Source organism: Triticum urartu, chromosome 2, assembly GCF_003073215.2.
Source record: "Triticum urartu cultivar G1812 chromosome 2, Tu2.1, whole genome shotgun sequence".
Lineage (NCBI taxonomy): Eukaryota > Viridiplantae > Streptophyta > Magnoliopsida > Poales > Poaceae > Triticum > Triticum urartu.
In genome coordinates, this window is record NC_053023.1 from 543635705 (window position 1) to 543655115 (window position 19411).

At 42.9% G+C, this 19411-nt stretch overlaps 1 protein-coding gene across 1 annotated transcript; it reads left to right on the top strand.

Annotated features, from left to right (window-relative positions):
- Window positions 1-12101: 12101 nt before the first annotated feature.
- Window positions 12102-18521, top strand: LOC125538655 (endoplasmic reticulum-Golgi intermediate compartment protein 3-like). Its single transcript, XM_048701920.1, has 13 exons — window positions 12102-12415; window positions 14443-14516; window positions 14760-14843; window positions 15010-15090; window positions 15408-15488; window positions 16267-16359; window positions 16473-16652; window positions 16756-16823; window positions 16930-16981; window positions 17154-17207; window positions 17309-17401; window positions 17620-17686; window positions 17946-18521. The coding sequence occupies exons 1-13, from the start codon at window positions 12274-12276 to the stop codon at window positions 18035-18037; spliced, it is 1161 nt and encodes a 386-aa protein (XP_048557877.1). The 5' UTR covers window positions 12102-12273; the 3' UTR covers window positions 18038-18521.
- Window positions 18522-19411: the final 890 nt, after the last annotated feature.

Consider the following 19411-nt stretch of genomic DNA (forward strand, 5'->3'; position numbering starts at 1 on the left):
TCTCCTCCATCTTTTAGCTATAGAACTTGTTGGAGATTTCATATCTCTCAACTTGGGTATTTGCTTGAAATATTAACTTCAACTCCTGGAACATCTTATATGGTCCATGACGTTCAAAACGTCTTTGAAGTCCCGATTCTAAGCCGTTAAGCATGGTGCACTTAAACTATCAAGTAGTCATCATATTGAGCTAGGCAAACGTTCATAACGTCTGCATCTGCTCCTGCAATAGGTCTGTCACCTAGCGGTGCATCAAGGACATAATTCTTCTGTGCAGCAATGAGGATAAACCTCAGATCACGGATCCAATCCGTATCTTTGCTACTAACATCTTTCAACACAATTTTCTGTAGGAACATATCAAAATAAGCATATGAAAGCAACAACGCGAGCTATTGATCTACAACATAGATATGCTAATACTACCAGGACTAAGTTCATGATAAATTAAAGTTCAATTAATCATATTACTTAAGAACTCCCACTTAGATAGACATCCCTCTAATCCTCTAAGTGATCACGTGATCCAAATCAACTAATCCATGTCCGATCATCACGTGAGATGGAGTAGTTTCATTGGTGAACATCACTATGTTGATCATATCTACTATATGATTCACGCTCGACCTTTCGGTCTCCGTGTTCCGAGGCCATATCTGCATATGCTAGGCTCGTCAAGTTTAACCTGAGTATTCCGCGTGTGCAAAACTGGCTTGCACCCATTGTAGATGGACGTAGAGCTTATCACACCCGATCATCACGTGGTGTCTGGGCACGACGAACTTTGGCAACGGTGCATACTCAGGGAGAACACTTTTTGATAATTAGTGAGAGATCATCTTAAAATGCTACCGTCAAACTAAGCAAAATAAGATGTATAAAAGATAAGCATCATATGCAATCAAAATATGTGACATGATATGGCCATCATCATCTTGCGCCTTTGATCTCCATCTCCAAAGTACTGTCATGATCTCTATCGTCACCGGCATGACACCATGATCTCCATCATCTTGATCTATATCAATGTGTCGTCACACGGTCGTCTCGCCAACTATTGCTCTTGCAACTATTGCTATCGCATAGCGATAAAGTAAAGCAATTATTTGGCGCTTGCATCTTATGCAATATAGAGACAACCATAAGGCTTTTGCCAGTTGCTGATAACAAAACATGATCATGTCATACAACAACTTATATCTCATCACGTTTTGACCATATCACATCACAACATGCCCTGCAAAAACAAGTTAGACGTCCTCTACTTTGTTGTTGCCTGTTTTACGTGGCTGCTACGGGCTTAAGCAAGAACCAATCTTACCTACGCATCAAAACCACAACGATAGTTTGTCAAATAGACACCGTTTTAACCTTCGCAAGGACCGGGCGTAGCCACACTCGGTTCAACTAAAGTTGGAGAAACTGTCACCCGCTAGCCACCTTTGTGCAAAGCACGTCGAGAGAACCGGTCTCGCGTAAGCGTACGCGTAATGTCGGTCCGGGCCGCTTCATCCAACAATACCGCCGAACCAAAGTATGACATGCTAGTAGGCAGTATGACTTATATCGCCCACAACTCACTTGTGTTCTACTCGTGCAAATAACATCAAACCATAAAAACCTAGGCTCGGATGCCACTGTTGGGTTTCGTAGTAATTTCAAAATTTTCCTACGCACACGCAAGATCATGTGATGCATAGCAACGAGGGGGAGAGTGTTGTCTACGTACCCAACGCAGACCGACTGCGGAAGCGATGACACGACGTAGAGGAAGTAGTCGTACGTCTTCACGATCCAACCGATCAAGCACCGAAACTACGGCACCTCCGAGTTCGAGCACACGTTCAGCTCGATGACGATCCCCGGACTCCGATCCAGCAAAGTGTCGGGGAAGAGTTCCGTCAGCACGACGGCGTGGTGACGATCTTGATGTACTACAGCAGCAGGGCTTCGCCTAAACTCCGCTACAGTATTATCGAGGTATATGGTGGCAGGGGGCACCGCACACGGCTAAGGAATAGATCACGTGGATCAACTTGTGTGTTCTAGGGTGCCTCTACCTCAGTATATAAAGGAGCCAAGGGGGGAGGGGGGCGCCGGCCAGGGAGAGAGGCGCAGGAGGAGTCCTACTCCTTCCGGGAGTAGGACTCCCCCCCCAATCCTATTCCAACTAGGATTCCCAAGGGGGGAAAGAGAGAGAGGGGGGCCGGCCACCTTCTCCTAGTCCTAATAGGACTAGGGGAGGGGGAAGTGGCGCAGCCACCTTGGGCTGCCCCTTTCTCCTTTCCACTAAGGCCCATGAAGGCCCATATGGCTCCCGGGGGGTTCCGGTAACCTCCCGGTAACCCGGTAAAATCCCGATTTCACCCGGAACACTTCCGATGTCCAAACATAGGCTTCCAATATATCAATCTTTACGTCTCGACCATTTCGAGACTCCTCATCATGTCCGTGATCACATCCGGGACTCCGAACAACCTTCGGTACATCAAAATGCATAAACTCATAATGTAACTGTCATCGTAACCTTAAGCGTGCGGACCCTACGGGTTCGAGAACAATGTAGACATGACCGAGACACGTCTCCGGTCAATAACCAATAGCGGGACCTGGATGCCCATATTGGCTCCTACATATTCTACGAAGATCTTTATCGGTCAGACCGCATAACAACATATGTTGTTCCCTTTGTCATCGGTATGTTACTTGCCCGAGATTCGATCGTCGGTATCCAATACCTAGTTCAATCTCGTTACCGGCAAGTCTCTTTACTCGTTCCGTAATACATCATCCCACACTAATTTAACGGAGTGTACCTGCTTTGCAGTATACTCCAAATTCTCGCTAATTACATCATCTTCCCAATAACATACTCCTTACGATCTCAATGCTTCAATGCTTATGTTGATTCGCAAATCTTATCCGTAGACACCCCATAGCTCCGATACCTCTCCGAACAATTGCACGGGTAACTACATCACTGTGTCTATTAATGTCACTTCTATTTGCGTAAACTGTTGACCCTCAAACAGGATGAGGCAAATTTCTGTAAACTGCAAAATGATATCCAATTTTCCCACACTCACAATCATACCGTGGAGACATGCACCTAAGTCTTATTATTCTCCCTTTAATCTTAGGAGACGTCGTGAAAGTGTCATCTCTCCACAAATATACCTCTATCAATTACTCTAAGTTACTCGTTTTGGTACCCCACACAAACATGTTTCCCTACATACAGCCATATACGTGTATGTGTATAGAGACGTTGCCAATCCTCAATATCAGGCACACAGGTAAGAAATTATTAATAATAATGTTAACAAGTAGCTAGATACATAACTATGATAGTTTGAGCAGTGTGCTCGGTGCTAAGCTGATTGACAATATATTTTAGTGTTTTTTGTCACACATTCATAATATCATCAATAATGATAGTGACTCGTACAGGTAGATCGATAAAAACACCTAGCTTAGTTTGAATATTGAAGGTTAAGAAAAAACAGTGTAAACATCTTTGATTGATTAACGAATGTCTATCAGGTAGTTATTAGGGAACATACATAGGAACTTGTTTTCCATATGATCATTTCACACATCTATATGTCCATATTCTTCGAAAATTATCTAATCCATTCTGCCTATGAATACAATGACACGTATAATCAATGAAGAAATACTAGATACAAATCAAAAGTGTGGAAATAGATAATTTCAATATTTATCTCGTCTCGTTACTTGATCGAAAGCTTATATATGTAGCCATTGGTCGTGAGTACGGAAAACTCATATGTGCGAGAATGATCATTGCGCCATCGAGGCAATATATAGTACACTAGTCACAGTGATGCTGGGTGTTTATGACATTCCATTTTTCAATAAATATGAAGAGTATGTTAGTGCTTATTATTTCCCTGCTGTCTCTTAAACTTGAAGCTCTCGCGATTTTTGTATGTTCGATGCCCTTCCACTAGTGGGGAATATGTCTGAATTTCTATATTGAGTAGTACGTAATTATATAAAGATGAACAACTTTTAACTGGAAGACATGCTAATATGGTTATATAAGATGAGCAATAAGACTCTAAATTGTCACATATACAGCGGTAGAGCAAAGGATATCATCGTAGAATTGTTGCCTTCTCACGATGCTACAAGTCATTTAGAGATTTTAATTAGATATATATAAACAATGTCTTTACCTGGTAATAGACTCAACGATAATCATATTAATGATAAACTTAATAAAGTACTTAGTGGCACCTTTGCTTGTTTACTATAATAGCTTTGTATAATAGAACTCGCATTAAAGAGAGCCTTAAGAAGTATGGAATGAGTTTCATTATTGAAATCAGAAACTTACATCATCTATCGTTATTGATAGCTTTAGGCTCAAAGCTTATCGAATTCCGAATATCGCATAAACTGAGAGATCAGACTGTGCATGTCTTACAACATAGTTTAGTGAATTCGTCTAGAATGTCGTTTTATGGTCCCTCGACTCATATTTGGCAATCACATATGATGTAATAATCTTCCTTCCATACCTCATGGAGGTTGATTATACTATGAATGGTTTATCTTCAAGTTGGGGTTCGCAATAAACTCTAAATGCATATGACTAACTAGCTTAATCCGGAATTCCAAAACCGAGTAGATTATAGATGGAGTGAAGTTCTACATTTTGAGTAATAATGTAAGTGTTGACTGTTATAAGATGTTTGACTATCGATAGCTCCGTATGGAAGTGAGTAAGATTTTTTGCTTCTAATATCCATCACACATCCGCCGTCATTATGGAGCGTAACATCGAGCAGTGTTGACTTCTTATAGTGGCACCTAGCTTTTAGATGTTGATAGTTCATTACTTTTTCATATGCTCACTAACCAATCATTGCCAGACTAGATTTTTGCTGCTGAACGTCAAGACTAGCAGGATATAACTCCTGAATAATGCACTTAAATAGAGAATGACGTGAGAATTTTGTAAAACTGACAACTTGATAGCGCAGCAATGGCTTCCAATAATCACAAAACTCGACTTGGAAGGAAGAATATATGATGGCAATTATGGTGCCTGAACATATCGAAATTGACGCCAATTAAGATATTGTTTTTATTGACGCCTGAATCCGCAATCATCACGAATAGCAGTATCGAGGAGACTAAGGTCTGTGAAGAAAATATCCATTCGAACGCGAAAAGTAGAAAAGCCATACCACTAGATGAGTCACGAAAAGGTTGTGAAGCATACTACAAAATCAAAAATTATTCACTTACTAGCCTCGTGATCATAGGGAGCGCTGGGGGCACTAGAGACAGTACTAAGCAGACAGTTTACTGTATTGTTAAACAGTTGAACTAAGTCCTAGAACAGAAGGTGTGAGTCTAACTGTGCAAATGATATATGATTTTAGAAACCTTATAGAACTAAAAGAGAGTGCAAGATATCACAGCCTATAACATATGTTAATATCAGTAGTTGCTCTACTGTCGAATATGTTCAAGTGTAGTTACGAGGCAATAGTATCGGAGGATTGGGTATCCTTGTGGAATTAGTTTCTCCATTGACATCTAATCGCGATCGTGCATCAATACTCAGAGAGAGGTCGACTACCGCGGGAGGACTAAATTGTTGTTGTCTGCCATTCCATCGACAGGGTTTACAAGGAGGCTTTTGATTATTGGCAAAGTCACCCAAACTACCTGATGTCAGCATCCCCCCATTAGCGTTCTATAAATTAATTTATGATGAGATAGTTGTGTCAATGGAGAATTTTTGTCTGGGTGGATGTTAAAACCCCATCTAGACATTCTCTTAATTCCTCTTTTAGCATATATTGGGTGGGCTAAGCGACCTGAAGTTATAGACTTATTTACTAGTCACAGAGACAGCTACAGTGCACTACACAAACAGAAGCCCGAAGTTTAGGTTGTGATGATGTCATAAACGTCATCGTGAGGCAGAACAACAAATCAGACACCTTCGATTCCACCGTAAAACACAAATTAAAAAATAGCATATAGGTTTGGATCCATGACCATTACGACTTGTTCCGTGTTAAGTCAATCCCTAATGTGGAAAAATTTGGATGGTACAAGCAATGAACGAGCAGATCAATAAAAGACGGAATGAATCTTTGTGTATAGTCGCTGACCTTTCTGAATCTTCACCGTGTATTGTATTGTTCAGCAAGCTGTGTTCACACTATCTTAGAAATCATCTGTCAAGCGTCATCCCATCTCAGACAAGGGCTCAACATACAAGAGCGAGTCCAAAGATATCTACTCAAACTACGTAACGTGAGTCTCTCACTTGCTCCGGTGCGGTTTTAACTAAGACTATAGAATGAGAGAGGTTCATCCCAGATCACAGAGTATTTTAAGCCGTGCGCCACAAGACTAGAGTGGGTAGACGATTAGAGACCGCAAAACGTAAAGAAGGCTATACTGAAACTTGAATGTATGTGCTATCGAGACTTAGAAATCAATGTGGTCCTCTTCATATTTTCAACTAGGACCAAAAGTAAAGACTAGGGTTAGTGAACTAGAGGAGACTGTGTAATACTTATAGTGTAACATAGCAAGGAATACAGCACCATTCCCTTCTATCATTATATCTGTCGTTGAGCATGGGATATAACTTAGGGAGGTCCTCCAAATCGGTTAGCGAAACGACACAATAATATCACTCACAAAAGACCGTTACTGTGAATTCCCAGCGCCGTCTAATATCGATCGCGTCCACACCTACCTGAAACACTCAGCCTTACACTGGTGACAATTCACATTAATGCCCAAATTTCCAACACCACACTTGAGATCAGATGACGTGATTATGCCAGCGTTAAATCTATGACACGTCTATCTCAGCACACGCCTCGGGTGAATTAGCTCCCTGCCTTCCATACTATGGACTTATTCATCTTTTGTTATAGTACTCTCAGGCATCATTTAAGTTCTCTACTATGTTGAGGAAGACACAGTTTGTTGATATGTTATCTAAGCACCCAAACATTTCTAGTACTTCTGCATTATACCAGAGAGTTCCTAGACCTCCCCAACTTGCCCAAAAACTATTTCTGGCATATATCCTTGATATATTTTCTTTGAACTCTGTGTCTCTCAAAAACATGCTAATTTTCTACGTAATCTCAAATATACGTCCCCACTTTGTATATCACTCTGAAGAGCCCAAATATTTACTCTTCAAAGGTCCTCCATACGTAACTGTTGCTAGCTACACTGTTTGCTATATATCATCAGTCATGTTTTACACTTGTTGAGTGTTGTGATGTGTAAATCTTATGCCCTACTACCTCCTGTGCATAGAAGGTTGTTTATAAGGTAAATTATGAACATTCAACAAAAATTATGTATTGTGTTACAGACCAATATATCGTTAAGATAGTTGTATGCAGCGATGGGCGATCATAAGCACCAAAGAATATACGTAGTCGAAAAGGTTTGAGTATCTATGTTGAACATGAACCCTCATCCACCAATTGACTGTACTACGTAAGAAAAAAGCTATTTGTCAAACACTCAGCAATTCTATATAAATATAACATTTTCAGGCAAATGTATGATAATGGTTAATTCCATAATAATTTTATTATTATGCCCTATTCAATCTGATTGTCTTTTAATTTTCAGATTAGAAAATAACTAAAAAACTCGATGTGCCATCTACGCAGTTTTGCTACTCATATAATATATAGAGTTTTTGAATAGTTACATATGGAACAAAAAGCGGTTTCTCTATTTTGTGATGAGTGTTTGGAAAGAAGATAATACAAAAATTCCCTTTCATTCCACCAAGGCGTTGCATTAATCTCCATGCGTAGTTTCTGTTTGAACTCTCATTGGATAACTGGAGAAAGATGCATGCGTGAAATAGGGCATTGCATTGGAATCCGTTCTATTAATGAAACTTACAATGAATCGTGAGTAAACACTTGAAACATATGCATTACTCCCTAGTAGGGTTTGTATGCTATAACGAAAATTAAATCTTTATCTGCTGTGAATGGCTCAAACAACGAACGGATTTCATTCTCTAATCTTCTCGTTAATAGTTTCTGATATATTGTTATCTCTTTTTTTACATATGTTATTTAGGGTGCACCTAAGTATGGATAAACTGAAGCTATAAATTCTTGTGTTTTTCTATACTCGAAATATTAACGTGATCTTATTGCTCCCCATAAAGCTATAAAACGATATTGGCTATGATTTGATGTAGTTGCTTTCGATGGTACAACGACTGCTATACAAACAGGTTTAAACCCTTTCCGCGCACGAATGCAGTTTGAATTTATGCCCTAACCCAGTAAAGTGTCGCCACAGATGTGAGTGTTTGTGAATCGTCCTGTAGGGGGTCTCTTCCTCACGACCACGTCATTGCAATTGTAATCTCAATCATATCCAACATCTAGCTGTTTGCCGCAAAAACAGGATGAGCGATCTTCTCCTTGTGGAACCACAGACAGCTCGAAAATCGCGATGATTCGCAAAGATTTTTGATGCGGCGAGCAAAGAGCATCCGTGAAAATAGGCTAACGAGATAAGAGTATCAATATAGTGTATCCCTAGTTAAGTTTCATTTTTCACCATCCACAAATGATGACTCTGCTTCTCAAATGATCAATAATATGAATCTGAAGTCGAACGGAGATCTATGGTTCATATTATTGGTAGGTATGTTATCCCACACCGGTGAATCTCAGAAAATTTTCAATCTAATTTCCGCAGAAACCACGTTTGACAGGTCAATGATCACAGACAGACACAAATGCACTCGAAATTATATAAATGCCGTATGATGGATAAAATCCACCACACAGCAACTTACTCTACTGTTTCTCTGTATCTTCAGATGTGGAGCAATTTTTCATAATAAAAACGTGCTCGACCCATCGAATAGAAATATCAATATATTAAGTGTTACAGGCAATAAAACACTGTGCTGCATATCACACACAATTTGTGTGAAGTTCTTGTGCAAGACAATTTTTGGTTCTCCGGATCATCCGTGCCGTAAGCACAGGAAACATGATCCTCTCGCAAATTAAGCCCAACACTAGAATTTTGGCATTAGAGACAGGCCATTGCGTTTGTGCCTCTCTTGTTAGTTGATCTCCGCGATGATCCACATGGCACTAGCTTTCTCCGAACAATACACGTGTGGGGTTTATGACCGGGACGTCGACAACTTTTTTCTACGACTTAGGAAAACCCTGAAAAACCCTCAAGTATGCTCAAATAAAAAAGTGTTCAACATGAAAGTTGTGTGTCTCGTCGAGACGGTTGATTTTGATATAAAAATCGTCCAAATTCGAGGTCGTATGTGGATTCTAGAGTCAAAACAGTGAGGTGCTGTCAGAAAACTGGGCTAGGCTGGATCATCCGGGCCTTGAGCCGGACATCCGGGCCGGAGGTCGTGAATAGTTCGTGTTTTGTTAGGTTTTGATGATTTGGACGGCTAGGCAAGTCCTTTTCTTGTATGGGAAGTCCATCCGCCTCTTATATAGACAAGAGGTGATGGTCGATTGAACAAACAACACACAATCACAAAACCATCTACTTTTTACGACCCTAATTTTATCCCTCCCTTGTTCTTTCTCTCTCGTTCTCGTATTGAAGGGCAGCAATCCTTGAGGCTCTAGGGGCGGGCGAACCTACCTAGGGCAGCCCATTGCCGCCGCACGTCCAGACGAGGTCCCTCCCCGGCGTGTGGGGTTTCGGGTCCTGAAAAGCATCCACCGGATTGCTTGCGTACCGCGCTTTCGGACGGGTCTCCCCCGACGTGAGCTGCGGTGCATCACCCTCGGTGTTGGAGGTACACGGTGACGTGTTCGTGTGTGAACAGTAGAATATGTAGGAGCCAATATGAGCATCCAAGTTCCGCTATTGGTTATTGACCGGAGATGTGTCTCGGTCATGTCTACATAGTTCTCGAACCCGTAGGGTCCGCACGCTTAATGTTCGATGACGATTTGTATTATGGGTTTATGTGATTTGATGACCGAAGGTTGTTCGGAGTCCCGGATGAGATCACGGACATGACGAGGAGTCTCGAAATGGTCGAGACATAAAGATTGATATATTGAACCATGTTATTCAGACCCGGAAGTGTTCCGGATAGTTTTGGGTAAAAATGGAGTGCCGAAGGGGTTACCAGAACCCCCCCGGGGGGGCAGAACTAATGGGCCACCATGGACCTTGTTGGAAAGAGAGGAGGGCAGCCAGGGCAGGCCGCCCCACCCCCTTGCAGTCTGAATTGGACAAGGGAAGGGGGGCGGCGCCCCCCTTTCCTACTCCCTCTCCCTCTCCTTCCTTCCCCTTCTCTTCCTTGTGGAGGAATCCTACTAGGATTGGTAATCCTAGTATGACTCCCTCTCCTTGGGCGCGCCCCTTGGGCCGGCCGGCCTCCCCCTCCCTCCTTTATATACGGGGGAAGGGGGCACCCTAGAACACACAAGTTGATCTTTTAGCCGTGTGCGGTGCCCTCCTCCATAGTTACACACCTCGGTCATATCGTCGTAGTGCTTAGGCGAAGCCCTGCGCCAGTAACTTCATTATCACCATTGCCACACCGTCGTGCCAACGGAACTCTCCCTCGGCCTCAGCTGGATCAAGAGTACGAGGGACGTCACCGAGCTGAACGTGTGCTGATCGCGGATGTGCCATACGTTCGGTACTTGGATCGGTTGGATCGCGAAGACGTTCGACTACATCAACAGCGTTACTAAACGCTTTCGCTTTCGGCCTGTGAGGGTACGTGGACACACTCTTCCCGCTCGTTGTTATGCTTCTCCTAGATAGATCTTGCGTGATCGTAGGCAATTTTTTTGAAATACTACGTTCCCCAACATATCTCCTGATGGCAACAGATAGCAGAGCTTCGTGTCGCTCGCTCTTAACGGAGAACCAACGGGCATGACCGAATCCCACCCGGTCCAGCAATCTCCAGGCATAACACGCCCATGGGAGTTCGCCGGCGGAGCCTTCCGGAACCCGCCACTCTGGCCAGATCAGGAAGGACAGACGTCAGGCAAATCTTCGTCTTGGCGCAAGAGGAATCCTAGGACCGTCGCCTTTATTCGAGCACACCGGCAGGCCCCCACATCATCGGTCAGAGCAGCATCGGAGAAGGCAGCCGCAACGCATGACCACGTTGCGTACCACCCGCCCTGAAGACGTGGCTCCGGCTTCAGGCCACGATACAAGAATCGCCGCGTGGATCAGCGGAGCAACGCCAGCCCCGCACTCGAGAACGGCGACCGAGGGGTCCCACCGCCGCCGTGCCGCCAGGGCTTTGCCCGGCGACGCCTCCGGCGGCGGCGAGATGAGAAGGAGGCGCGGGGTGGCTTGCTCGAGCCCGCAGGGGCGCCCCGGTGCGGCCGCATGGGAGCGGGACCGGGAGAGGAGGAGGCCCGACTCGAGCTCCTCGGCGGGGGAAGAGCCCACACTATACCATCAAAAGAGTAACGCAAAAAACACTAAAATAAATCTAGAAAAATGCCCACCTATCAAATCTAGAACTTGAACCGGATGGACCAGCTCCACTATAAGAAACTTAGGCATTTAATTATGCCCGGTTCACTATATTTTGATATTTTAGTGAAAAACATTTGTGAAAACAAAATACACGGAAGGGAGTATAAACCACCACGCCTAATTTTACATCTTGAACATCAGTACAGACACAAGTGTTTATATATATGTGCACACCCTCATCTTTATGGATGCATACACGCACTCTGTATTCTTACGAGCACCTTCAAAAGACTGAGCCAGCATTTCATCTTGAGATTTTATAAGTTATCTTAGACGCCTCGTAGTTGACGGAAACGTCTCTTTTCACTGAATACGCATCGTCGAAAATTCTAAAATAAATTCAGAATAAATGCAAGTACTGATGGGCTGGGATACCACTGTCCACCTAATCATTCAACCACAGATTGGTTGGCCACGTCTAACTTTACCGAAACACGCTAAAAGAAGAAGAAAAAGTACCCGTAAAAAAAAGAAGAAAAAAAGAGCGAAAGTGCAAAGGAGGAGAAATCCAGCCAGCTAACACCTGCCCGGCGGCTCGTCCCCCGTGCTCCATTCCCGTTCCGATCAGACAACTCCCCGGGCAAGGCTCCTCGGAAAAAAATAAATTGAAACAGCCTCGGTCGTCCGTCCCCACCCCACCGGTCCCTCAACCAAGACCGGAAATCCTCCCCGCGGCGTCGTCGGGGGCAGCGCCGCCCAGATCCTCCGGCCATGTACGGGCTCCTGTCCAAGCTCCGGAGCCTGGACGCGTACCCCAAGGTGAACGAGGACTTCTACAGCCGCACCCTCTCCGGCGGCGCCATCACGCTCGCCTCCTCCTTCATCATGCTCCTCCTCTTCGTCTCCGAGCTCCGTACGCACCTCCCTCGCTCGGATCTCAGATTCTCAGTACACTCCTGCGGCCTCCGTACGATTTAACCGTGTGAATTTCTGATTCGGGTTTTGCCTGATTTAGTGCGCTAGCAAAGCAGTCGCCCATTGTTGCATTTGGTTTTGCCCGCTTGTGCCGAGATCTCGTGGTCTGTTTAGATAATTTGTGGTGTACTATCAGATAGACGGACTTACTGCGTTCATTTGGTTTGTGAGACTGGAATTGAGCCCTTAGTTCTCCTCCCAAATGTGTTATTGTGATGGTTTTGCAACAAAGTCTAGCTTGGCCTGTTCCTTGTTTTTTGTTCGTGCGTACATCATTGGTGGTCTACTTGTTTCATTCTGATGCATCTACTGAACAGTACAGTTTCGGAGATTCTGGTGTTACTTTTGTGCTGTGCTTGGTTAATCATGTTGTCGTTTAATTCTACTGTATCTAGTGAACTTTGAAACCTTGCACAGCATGGAGAATCTAGTGTTACTTTTTTTGTCATTCGTGGTTAATCAGGTGTGGAAAACAGTGTGCCACTTAGGTGATAAGCCGATGATATGTTTACTTTAACCTAGGGACTCTAGTGACCTGGAAGAACAGTTTTGCATACATAAGCCTCAGAGCACAGAAATTCGATAGTAGAAATCAGCTTTACTTCTGCTCTGGTATACCTATATAGGCTAAAGTAGGAGTCATGTTGATCAGAGTTAGACTATCTTCATAATGGTCATGTGTGACAAAGACCATTTAGAGCATCTACAACCACAGTTGCCTAATATGAGGCTCTATACGCCCACGGACGTGTCCGGACGCGCCCGCTGGCACTGACCGGGCAGTCCCTGTTTCCCCCTGTCCACAATCGCAGTCCCCATATCCGAATACCCAATTCCATACAATGCATGCAACAACGTAAACAACGTAGATGAACATCACAATAGATTGAACGAGAGATGTAGATAGATTCGGGCATAGTTCATCGGACACTCCATCAGACACAAAAGACATAGTTTGCCCGATTTTACTAGATACAAAATATTCATATAGCTAGCTAGACGACGAGGAGAGGCGGAGATCACCATTTCGGGTCCTTGCGGTCATCGGCGCAGCGGTCCATCTCCTCCGTGTACTTGTCCGCGACGGGAGGATCATCGACGTCGCCCGTGCTAGTGGTGCCGCTCTTCGACGCCGACGAGATGTAGCTGGAGAGGCGGCTGATGGCGCGGGCTTGCTCCTTTGCGTTGCGGGCCGCCTTGGCCATGGCGGTCTCTTTCTCCCTCGCGAGGCGCTCCGAAGCTTCGAGCCCGAGCCGGAGCGCCTTCGCATTTTTGCGCCGGAGGCGCCTAGCGTCCAACTCCGCCGTGGTCAGCAAAGGGCACATGACCTCGCGGAGGAGCGCCTCCTCCGAGTTGATGGGGACGGAACGGGCGCCTTGGCGGGAAGAGCCGGCCTCTGCCGCGGCCCGCTGCCGCTCGCTGTGGGTGGCCTTGGCCTCCGACTCCGGCATCCGCATCCGCACAGGAGCCGTGGGCACGAGCACCAAATGCTGCCCGGGGCAGAGCTGGCGCAGGAGGGGAAGGGGAGGGGGCCACCCTACTCCGGATCTGGAGCAGGACGGGCATGCGCGGGGCGGGCGAGGAGGAGCATTGCGGCGGCGGGGCCCGGAGGAGCTGGCAGCGGACGCGACGGAGTTCGAGCTCCCTCTGGTGTCTAGCCCGGGCGTTTGGGGGCGGCTTTGAGGGCTCCGGTTGTAGATGCTCTTAATTATTAGTACACTAAGTTTACCTGTAAAATTATTCGAGGAGGAAAATAAAGAGCTGCTTGATCTTAGTGTTTCAAATTTTACATGAATACCATGTGAATATGCACATGTCTTAGGTTGCTTCTGTATTTTACTTCATGAAATGTCCAGGAATCGGAAGATTAGGAGAATTAATGTTAACCTAAACTATGCTCTGTTAAGTATTCTATTACCATTCATTAATCATCTTATATTCAACAGTTGATGTTTCACCATGCAGGATTGTATCTTCATGCAGTTACAGAGACAACACTAAGGGTTGATACCTCAAGAGGAGAAAAACTTCGCATAAATGTAATAGCTGTTTCTTTTTCTTACTTCACCAATTACTAACAACCGCCCCGTTCCTAATTTTCTTTAATTTGACCTGCCAACCGTTTTTTCTTTTTCTTGCATATCATTTCCCCACACCGAGCCTTCTCTTTCAAGAATTAGTATCTTGTATGAATGTATGATAATTGTTAACCAATGATATATACTGCTTTCTGTTCAGACACTTGCTAACATCTACCTTTGGTCTGATGCTACAAAATGCAGTTTGATATCACCTTTCCAGCCCTTCAGTGTTCTATAATTAGTGTTGATGTGATGGACATCAGTGGACAAGAGCACCTTGATGTGGTATGTATTTTTGTATTGTTATTGTTGCTACCTATGCTGCTTCAGATGTTTCTGTCTCACTATATTGCATATTCTTTATTTCTTTTTACCCAGTACAAGTTCTGGTTGATCTATCTGGCTGCTAGGTTGTAGTAACTAGCTTGTTTCACTATAATGCTCTATGTAGAAACATGATGTATTCAAGCAGCGAATCGATGCACACGGCAAAGTTATTGCAACTAAGCAAGATGCAGTTGGTGGGATGAAGGTCAGTGACTCATTTTTTCTATTAAACCTTACACTTATAACTTCTACTATAATATAGTGCTCTTTATTCCAAAGTTACATTCTTCTAAATAATCATACACCTCAACTATTAAGAATGCATTTGTGGCCATGGAAATGGCCTAAATCCATTTCATAAAGGCTATGAGGATTTTTTCTGCACGTATTATCTGAACTGTTACCTGACATGCATATGTATTGTTGAGTAAATTACCAGCTAGGTGGCGTATTGTTCAATTCCTGATACATTTTATTAGACCTGAAGACTCATGTTTTCTTTTTATTGTTGACCTTTTATAGGTGGAAAAACCTTTACAACATCATGGTGGAAGGCTTGAACACAATGAGACCTATTGTGGCTCATGTTATGGTGCACAAGAAGTATGCTCATTTGTTATTATACATAGTATTTCGTTCCTTACCCGTAATATGCAAAAACTTATGGACTTCTCTTGGACTTGCAGCAATTTTTTAATAATCTATTGTTCACTATTTTATTCTCATTACCTTTCAGAAACTGCTACATGAACTTCTTTGTTGTTGATAAGTTTTGAAATATTCAATTGTCGGCTGATTCCAACTTTTTTTTAGTCATGTTTACGTTAAAATGTTCCATTTGAAATTCTGGATGTGAATTAGCCACCACTAGTTCCAGTCTTATGAGTTATAGAGCAAAAGGCACACCTGATAACTACATCATGGTTATGCACAAGTCGTACTTGTTAAGGAGCAAAAGGCACACCTGACAGCTACATCTGGAGTTATTCACATATATTTGTGTGGCTTGGATCAGGCTCAGATCATTTTTTGTTTTCTAACCATACTGTTCAATTGTTCTCATTAGCAGTGTTCTTCATGTTGCTTACTGTACTATTAATTCCATATCTTTCTGGCAATCTATTGTGTTTCTCCATTACATCGATGCTGCTTGAGAGTGTAATTTCTATGTTTCAACTCACTTATGTAATACTAATACCTAATGTCAACTAGTGCCGCTCAAAGAATTTTCAGCTTCTCTTCTATTTGGTTGTTGTTGTTGTTGTTGTTGTGTTCTACTCAGATGAATAGGCTGTTAAGTAGTGCTCCCACAATGCTACCTGCATTCAACGCATTTGCTATTCTGGTATGCACTTTAACTGAATATATTATTTGAATGCAGTCTCCCGAACAATGTTGTAACTCATGTGAAGATGTCCGTGAAGCATACAGAAAAAAAGGTTGGGGCGTATCAAATCCAGATTCGATCGATCAGGTACACCAATGAATTTTGGGCTACGCATATAACATATGATACCCTTCATGTAACTTGTGTGTTTCCTTCACCTTCAAGGAAATTTAATTTGTATGGTGTGCACTGTTCTGTAGTGCAAAAGCGAGGGCTTCCTTCAAACAATAAAAGATGAAGAAGGTGAAGGATGCAACATTTATGGCATTCTGGAAATTAACAAGGTTGCTGGGAATTTCCACTTTGCTCCAGGGAAAAGCTTCCAGCAGTCAAATGTTCATGTTCACGATCTGCTTCCATTCCAAAAGGATAGCTTCAATGTAATTTGTAAATATTTCTTTGTACTTGACATACTGAGGTTTTTCTTGCCAATATTCTTGCTTTAAATATCCAAACTTATCCTTTTATCCTTTACAATGCCAGCTCAGCCATAAGATAAATAAGTTGAGTTTTGGAGAACCCTTTCCTGGTGTGATCAATCCTCTTGACGGGTAAATTCTGTTTTGTTTGTAATGTTGTTGATTTCCTCATATCCTTTTGTGTGTTTGAGAAAAAAATATGTGATGATTTGACGTTTCATACTTCGCCAATGTGTAGGGCGCAATGGATCCAGCATTCATCATATGGAATGGCTCAATACTTTGTTAAGGTTTGTCTTCTTGGTCCTTGCAAAGCTAGCTCAACTTGCTAATTTCATTTCTAATTTGCCCCTGATTTTGTTAGATCCTTGTTCAGTTATTCCTGGTACTTCCAACATGATTGTAGTCCGAACACATGATTATAATATTATCATGCTCTACTTTTGCCCTCTTGTTTTCCAGGTTGTTCCCACTGTATACTCTCACCTAAATGAGCAAATTATTCTCTCCAATCAGGTATCTTGTGACTTTCTCCCTTGTGTGCACAAGCGTAATAACTTATGTGGGTGCATTTATATTATTAGCATTTCTCAAGATGCTGTTATTCTTTGCTGTAGTTTTCTGTGACAGAACATTCCAGAAGTGGTGATAGTGGTCGGGTACAAGCTCTTCCTGGCGTGTTTTTCTTTTATGACCTTTCACCAATTAAGGTACCATCTTGAAGTACTTGAATTTGGCTTGACTATACTCCATTCTGTTGTTTTCCATTAGTTCAGTCATCTGTTACGACATTCACTGATTGTCTTTATTATTCAGATGACAGGGGGATTTTTTTTCCTCGAGACCTTTAGTCATGCATTTTATATTGATATTTTTGCAAGGCATCAGTCAGTATATTGTATAACTTTAGCATACATGCCTTTAACAGGTCACGTTCACGGAGCGCCATGTGTCATTCTTACACTTCTTAACTAATGTATGCGCTATTGTTGGAGGTAATATTTCCCTTGGTGCCTTTTTTCTTTAAACTAATTAGCTATTTCTGTTGAATCATGCCTTTTATGTTCATATGTTTACTGAACTGTTATGCTTCAGTTGAACATTTAATTAAGGCCATTCCTGATTCATGAGTAAAATATGACCCCTTTGCTAGCCATGTCCTGGACTTGGAAAACTATGAACTCAATCAATATGGCCAACATCCTTTCAGCAGTTCAACCAATGACCAAAGGCACATGTCCTCTTGTTTTACAGGCGTGTTCACTGTTTCTGGAATCATAGATTCGTTTGTCTACCATGGCCAGAGGGCAATCACTAAGAAGAGGGAACTCGGCAAATTCACCTGAGTTTTCAATCAAGCCTTCCTATTGCTGCAGAACCTCCTTTTGAACGACTCTAGTCTATAGCTGCAGTAGAAAGCGAGTCTTCTCTGAGTCCGAAAAGTGTACAACTGAACCAACAGGTCGGTATCTTTGTCACAACTTGTGCTCTGGAACTCCTGGTGCTCTGCCTGCTTACCTCCGGCTGAAGCTGCCAGCATACAAAATGGCTCCTCTGGTGTACTGTGATGTTGGTATATCGCTCAGGCAAATGGAACATTTCAGAGGTGCTCAATTTTTGTACACTTAACTTAAGTCCACAAGGACAAAGGTTTTGTCGTTCTAAACTGCAAGTTTTTGCATCTTTGTAAATCCGTGTAAGCGGGCTGTAGACTGTACAATACTCATGACAGGTTTTATTTTTCTTAGACATTTTGTAGCTCTTACAGGCCAGGTAAAAAAAAAAAAACCCCGTAAAGACCATTTGAAGGAAACTAAGTTCAATTTGTCAGGGTGTTTTTTGTAACTTCTCTTCCTGGTAACCTTTTGAAGGTATTGCTATCGTAAGAAGAAAAAAGTATAGATAACCCACAGAAGTATCCTGTTTGGATCACATAACCCCCCAATGTTTAAAACCGAGTTCTTAATCCCCTGAACTATTCTAAACCCGACATATCACCCCCTGGCACCCACTTAAGTGGTTTGGGAAGGTGGTTTTGCATATGTGGCGCCTGGGCTGGGCCCATTGACCGGCCACGTCGGACTGGGCCTGCTGGGTGTGGTCTAAACGACGCCCTCGAGCAGGTTCGACCCAGACCCAGCCTCTTCGCCTCCCAATGGACTTAGTGTGAGCTTTGTAATTTTTCAGCAGTGTACTACAGCAATATAATTACAGAGCAAATTGTTGATCATTATACTGTTCTGTATGCAATGCTATGTAAAAGAAGGAAACTTTTGACAGCAAATATTTTATCACTGTACTGTTCTGTATGGAATAGTGTGTTGCAAGATATTTTATCAGAAGTGTACAAATTATTGGCATCAAATTCAGAAATAGATAGCAAATTTCCATAGCATTGAAGATCTTAAATTCACACAATAAGTTCCATGGCATACTCAGGTTCAACCTGATAAAAGCTACAGGTCTTTGACATGCAAAACTCCACAAACAATACTTAATTGTCAAGGAATTTGATGTTTCACATCAAATAAAAGCACACACTTCTATCTGGTGTTACACATCAACTACGTGACATTGAAAAACAATCTGGGCATTCACTTTTTCCCAATGAGAAGCCATTCCAGCCTGTTATTTCTTGGCACTTGCATCTGCTGTGAGCTTGAAGAAGCCCTGTTGTGACTCCTACTGTGGCTTCCCCTTGGAACTGGTTGAGAAGATGC

What these genes read in the sequence shown, in the direction of transcription:
- LOC125538655 (XM_048701920.1), top strand. Translation starts at nt 12,274, where the DNA reads ATGTACGGGCTCCTGTCCAAGCTCCGGAGCCTGGACGCGTACCCCAAG. An exon ending in CCTCTTCGTCTCCGAGCTCC is followed by an intron (nt 12,416 to 14,442) that starts GTACGCACCTCC and finishes TTCACCATGCAG; the next exon opens with GATTGTATCTTCATGCAGTT. An exon ending in ATGACCTTTCACCAATTAAG is followed by an intron (nt 17,402 to 17,619) that starts GTACCATCTTGA and finishes TGCCTTTAACAG; the next exon opens with GTCACGTTCACGGAGCGCCA.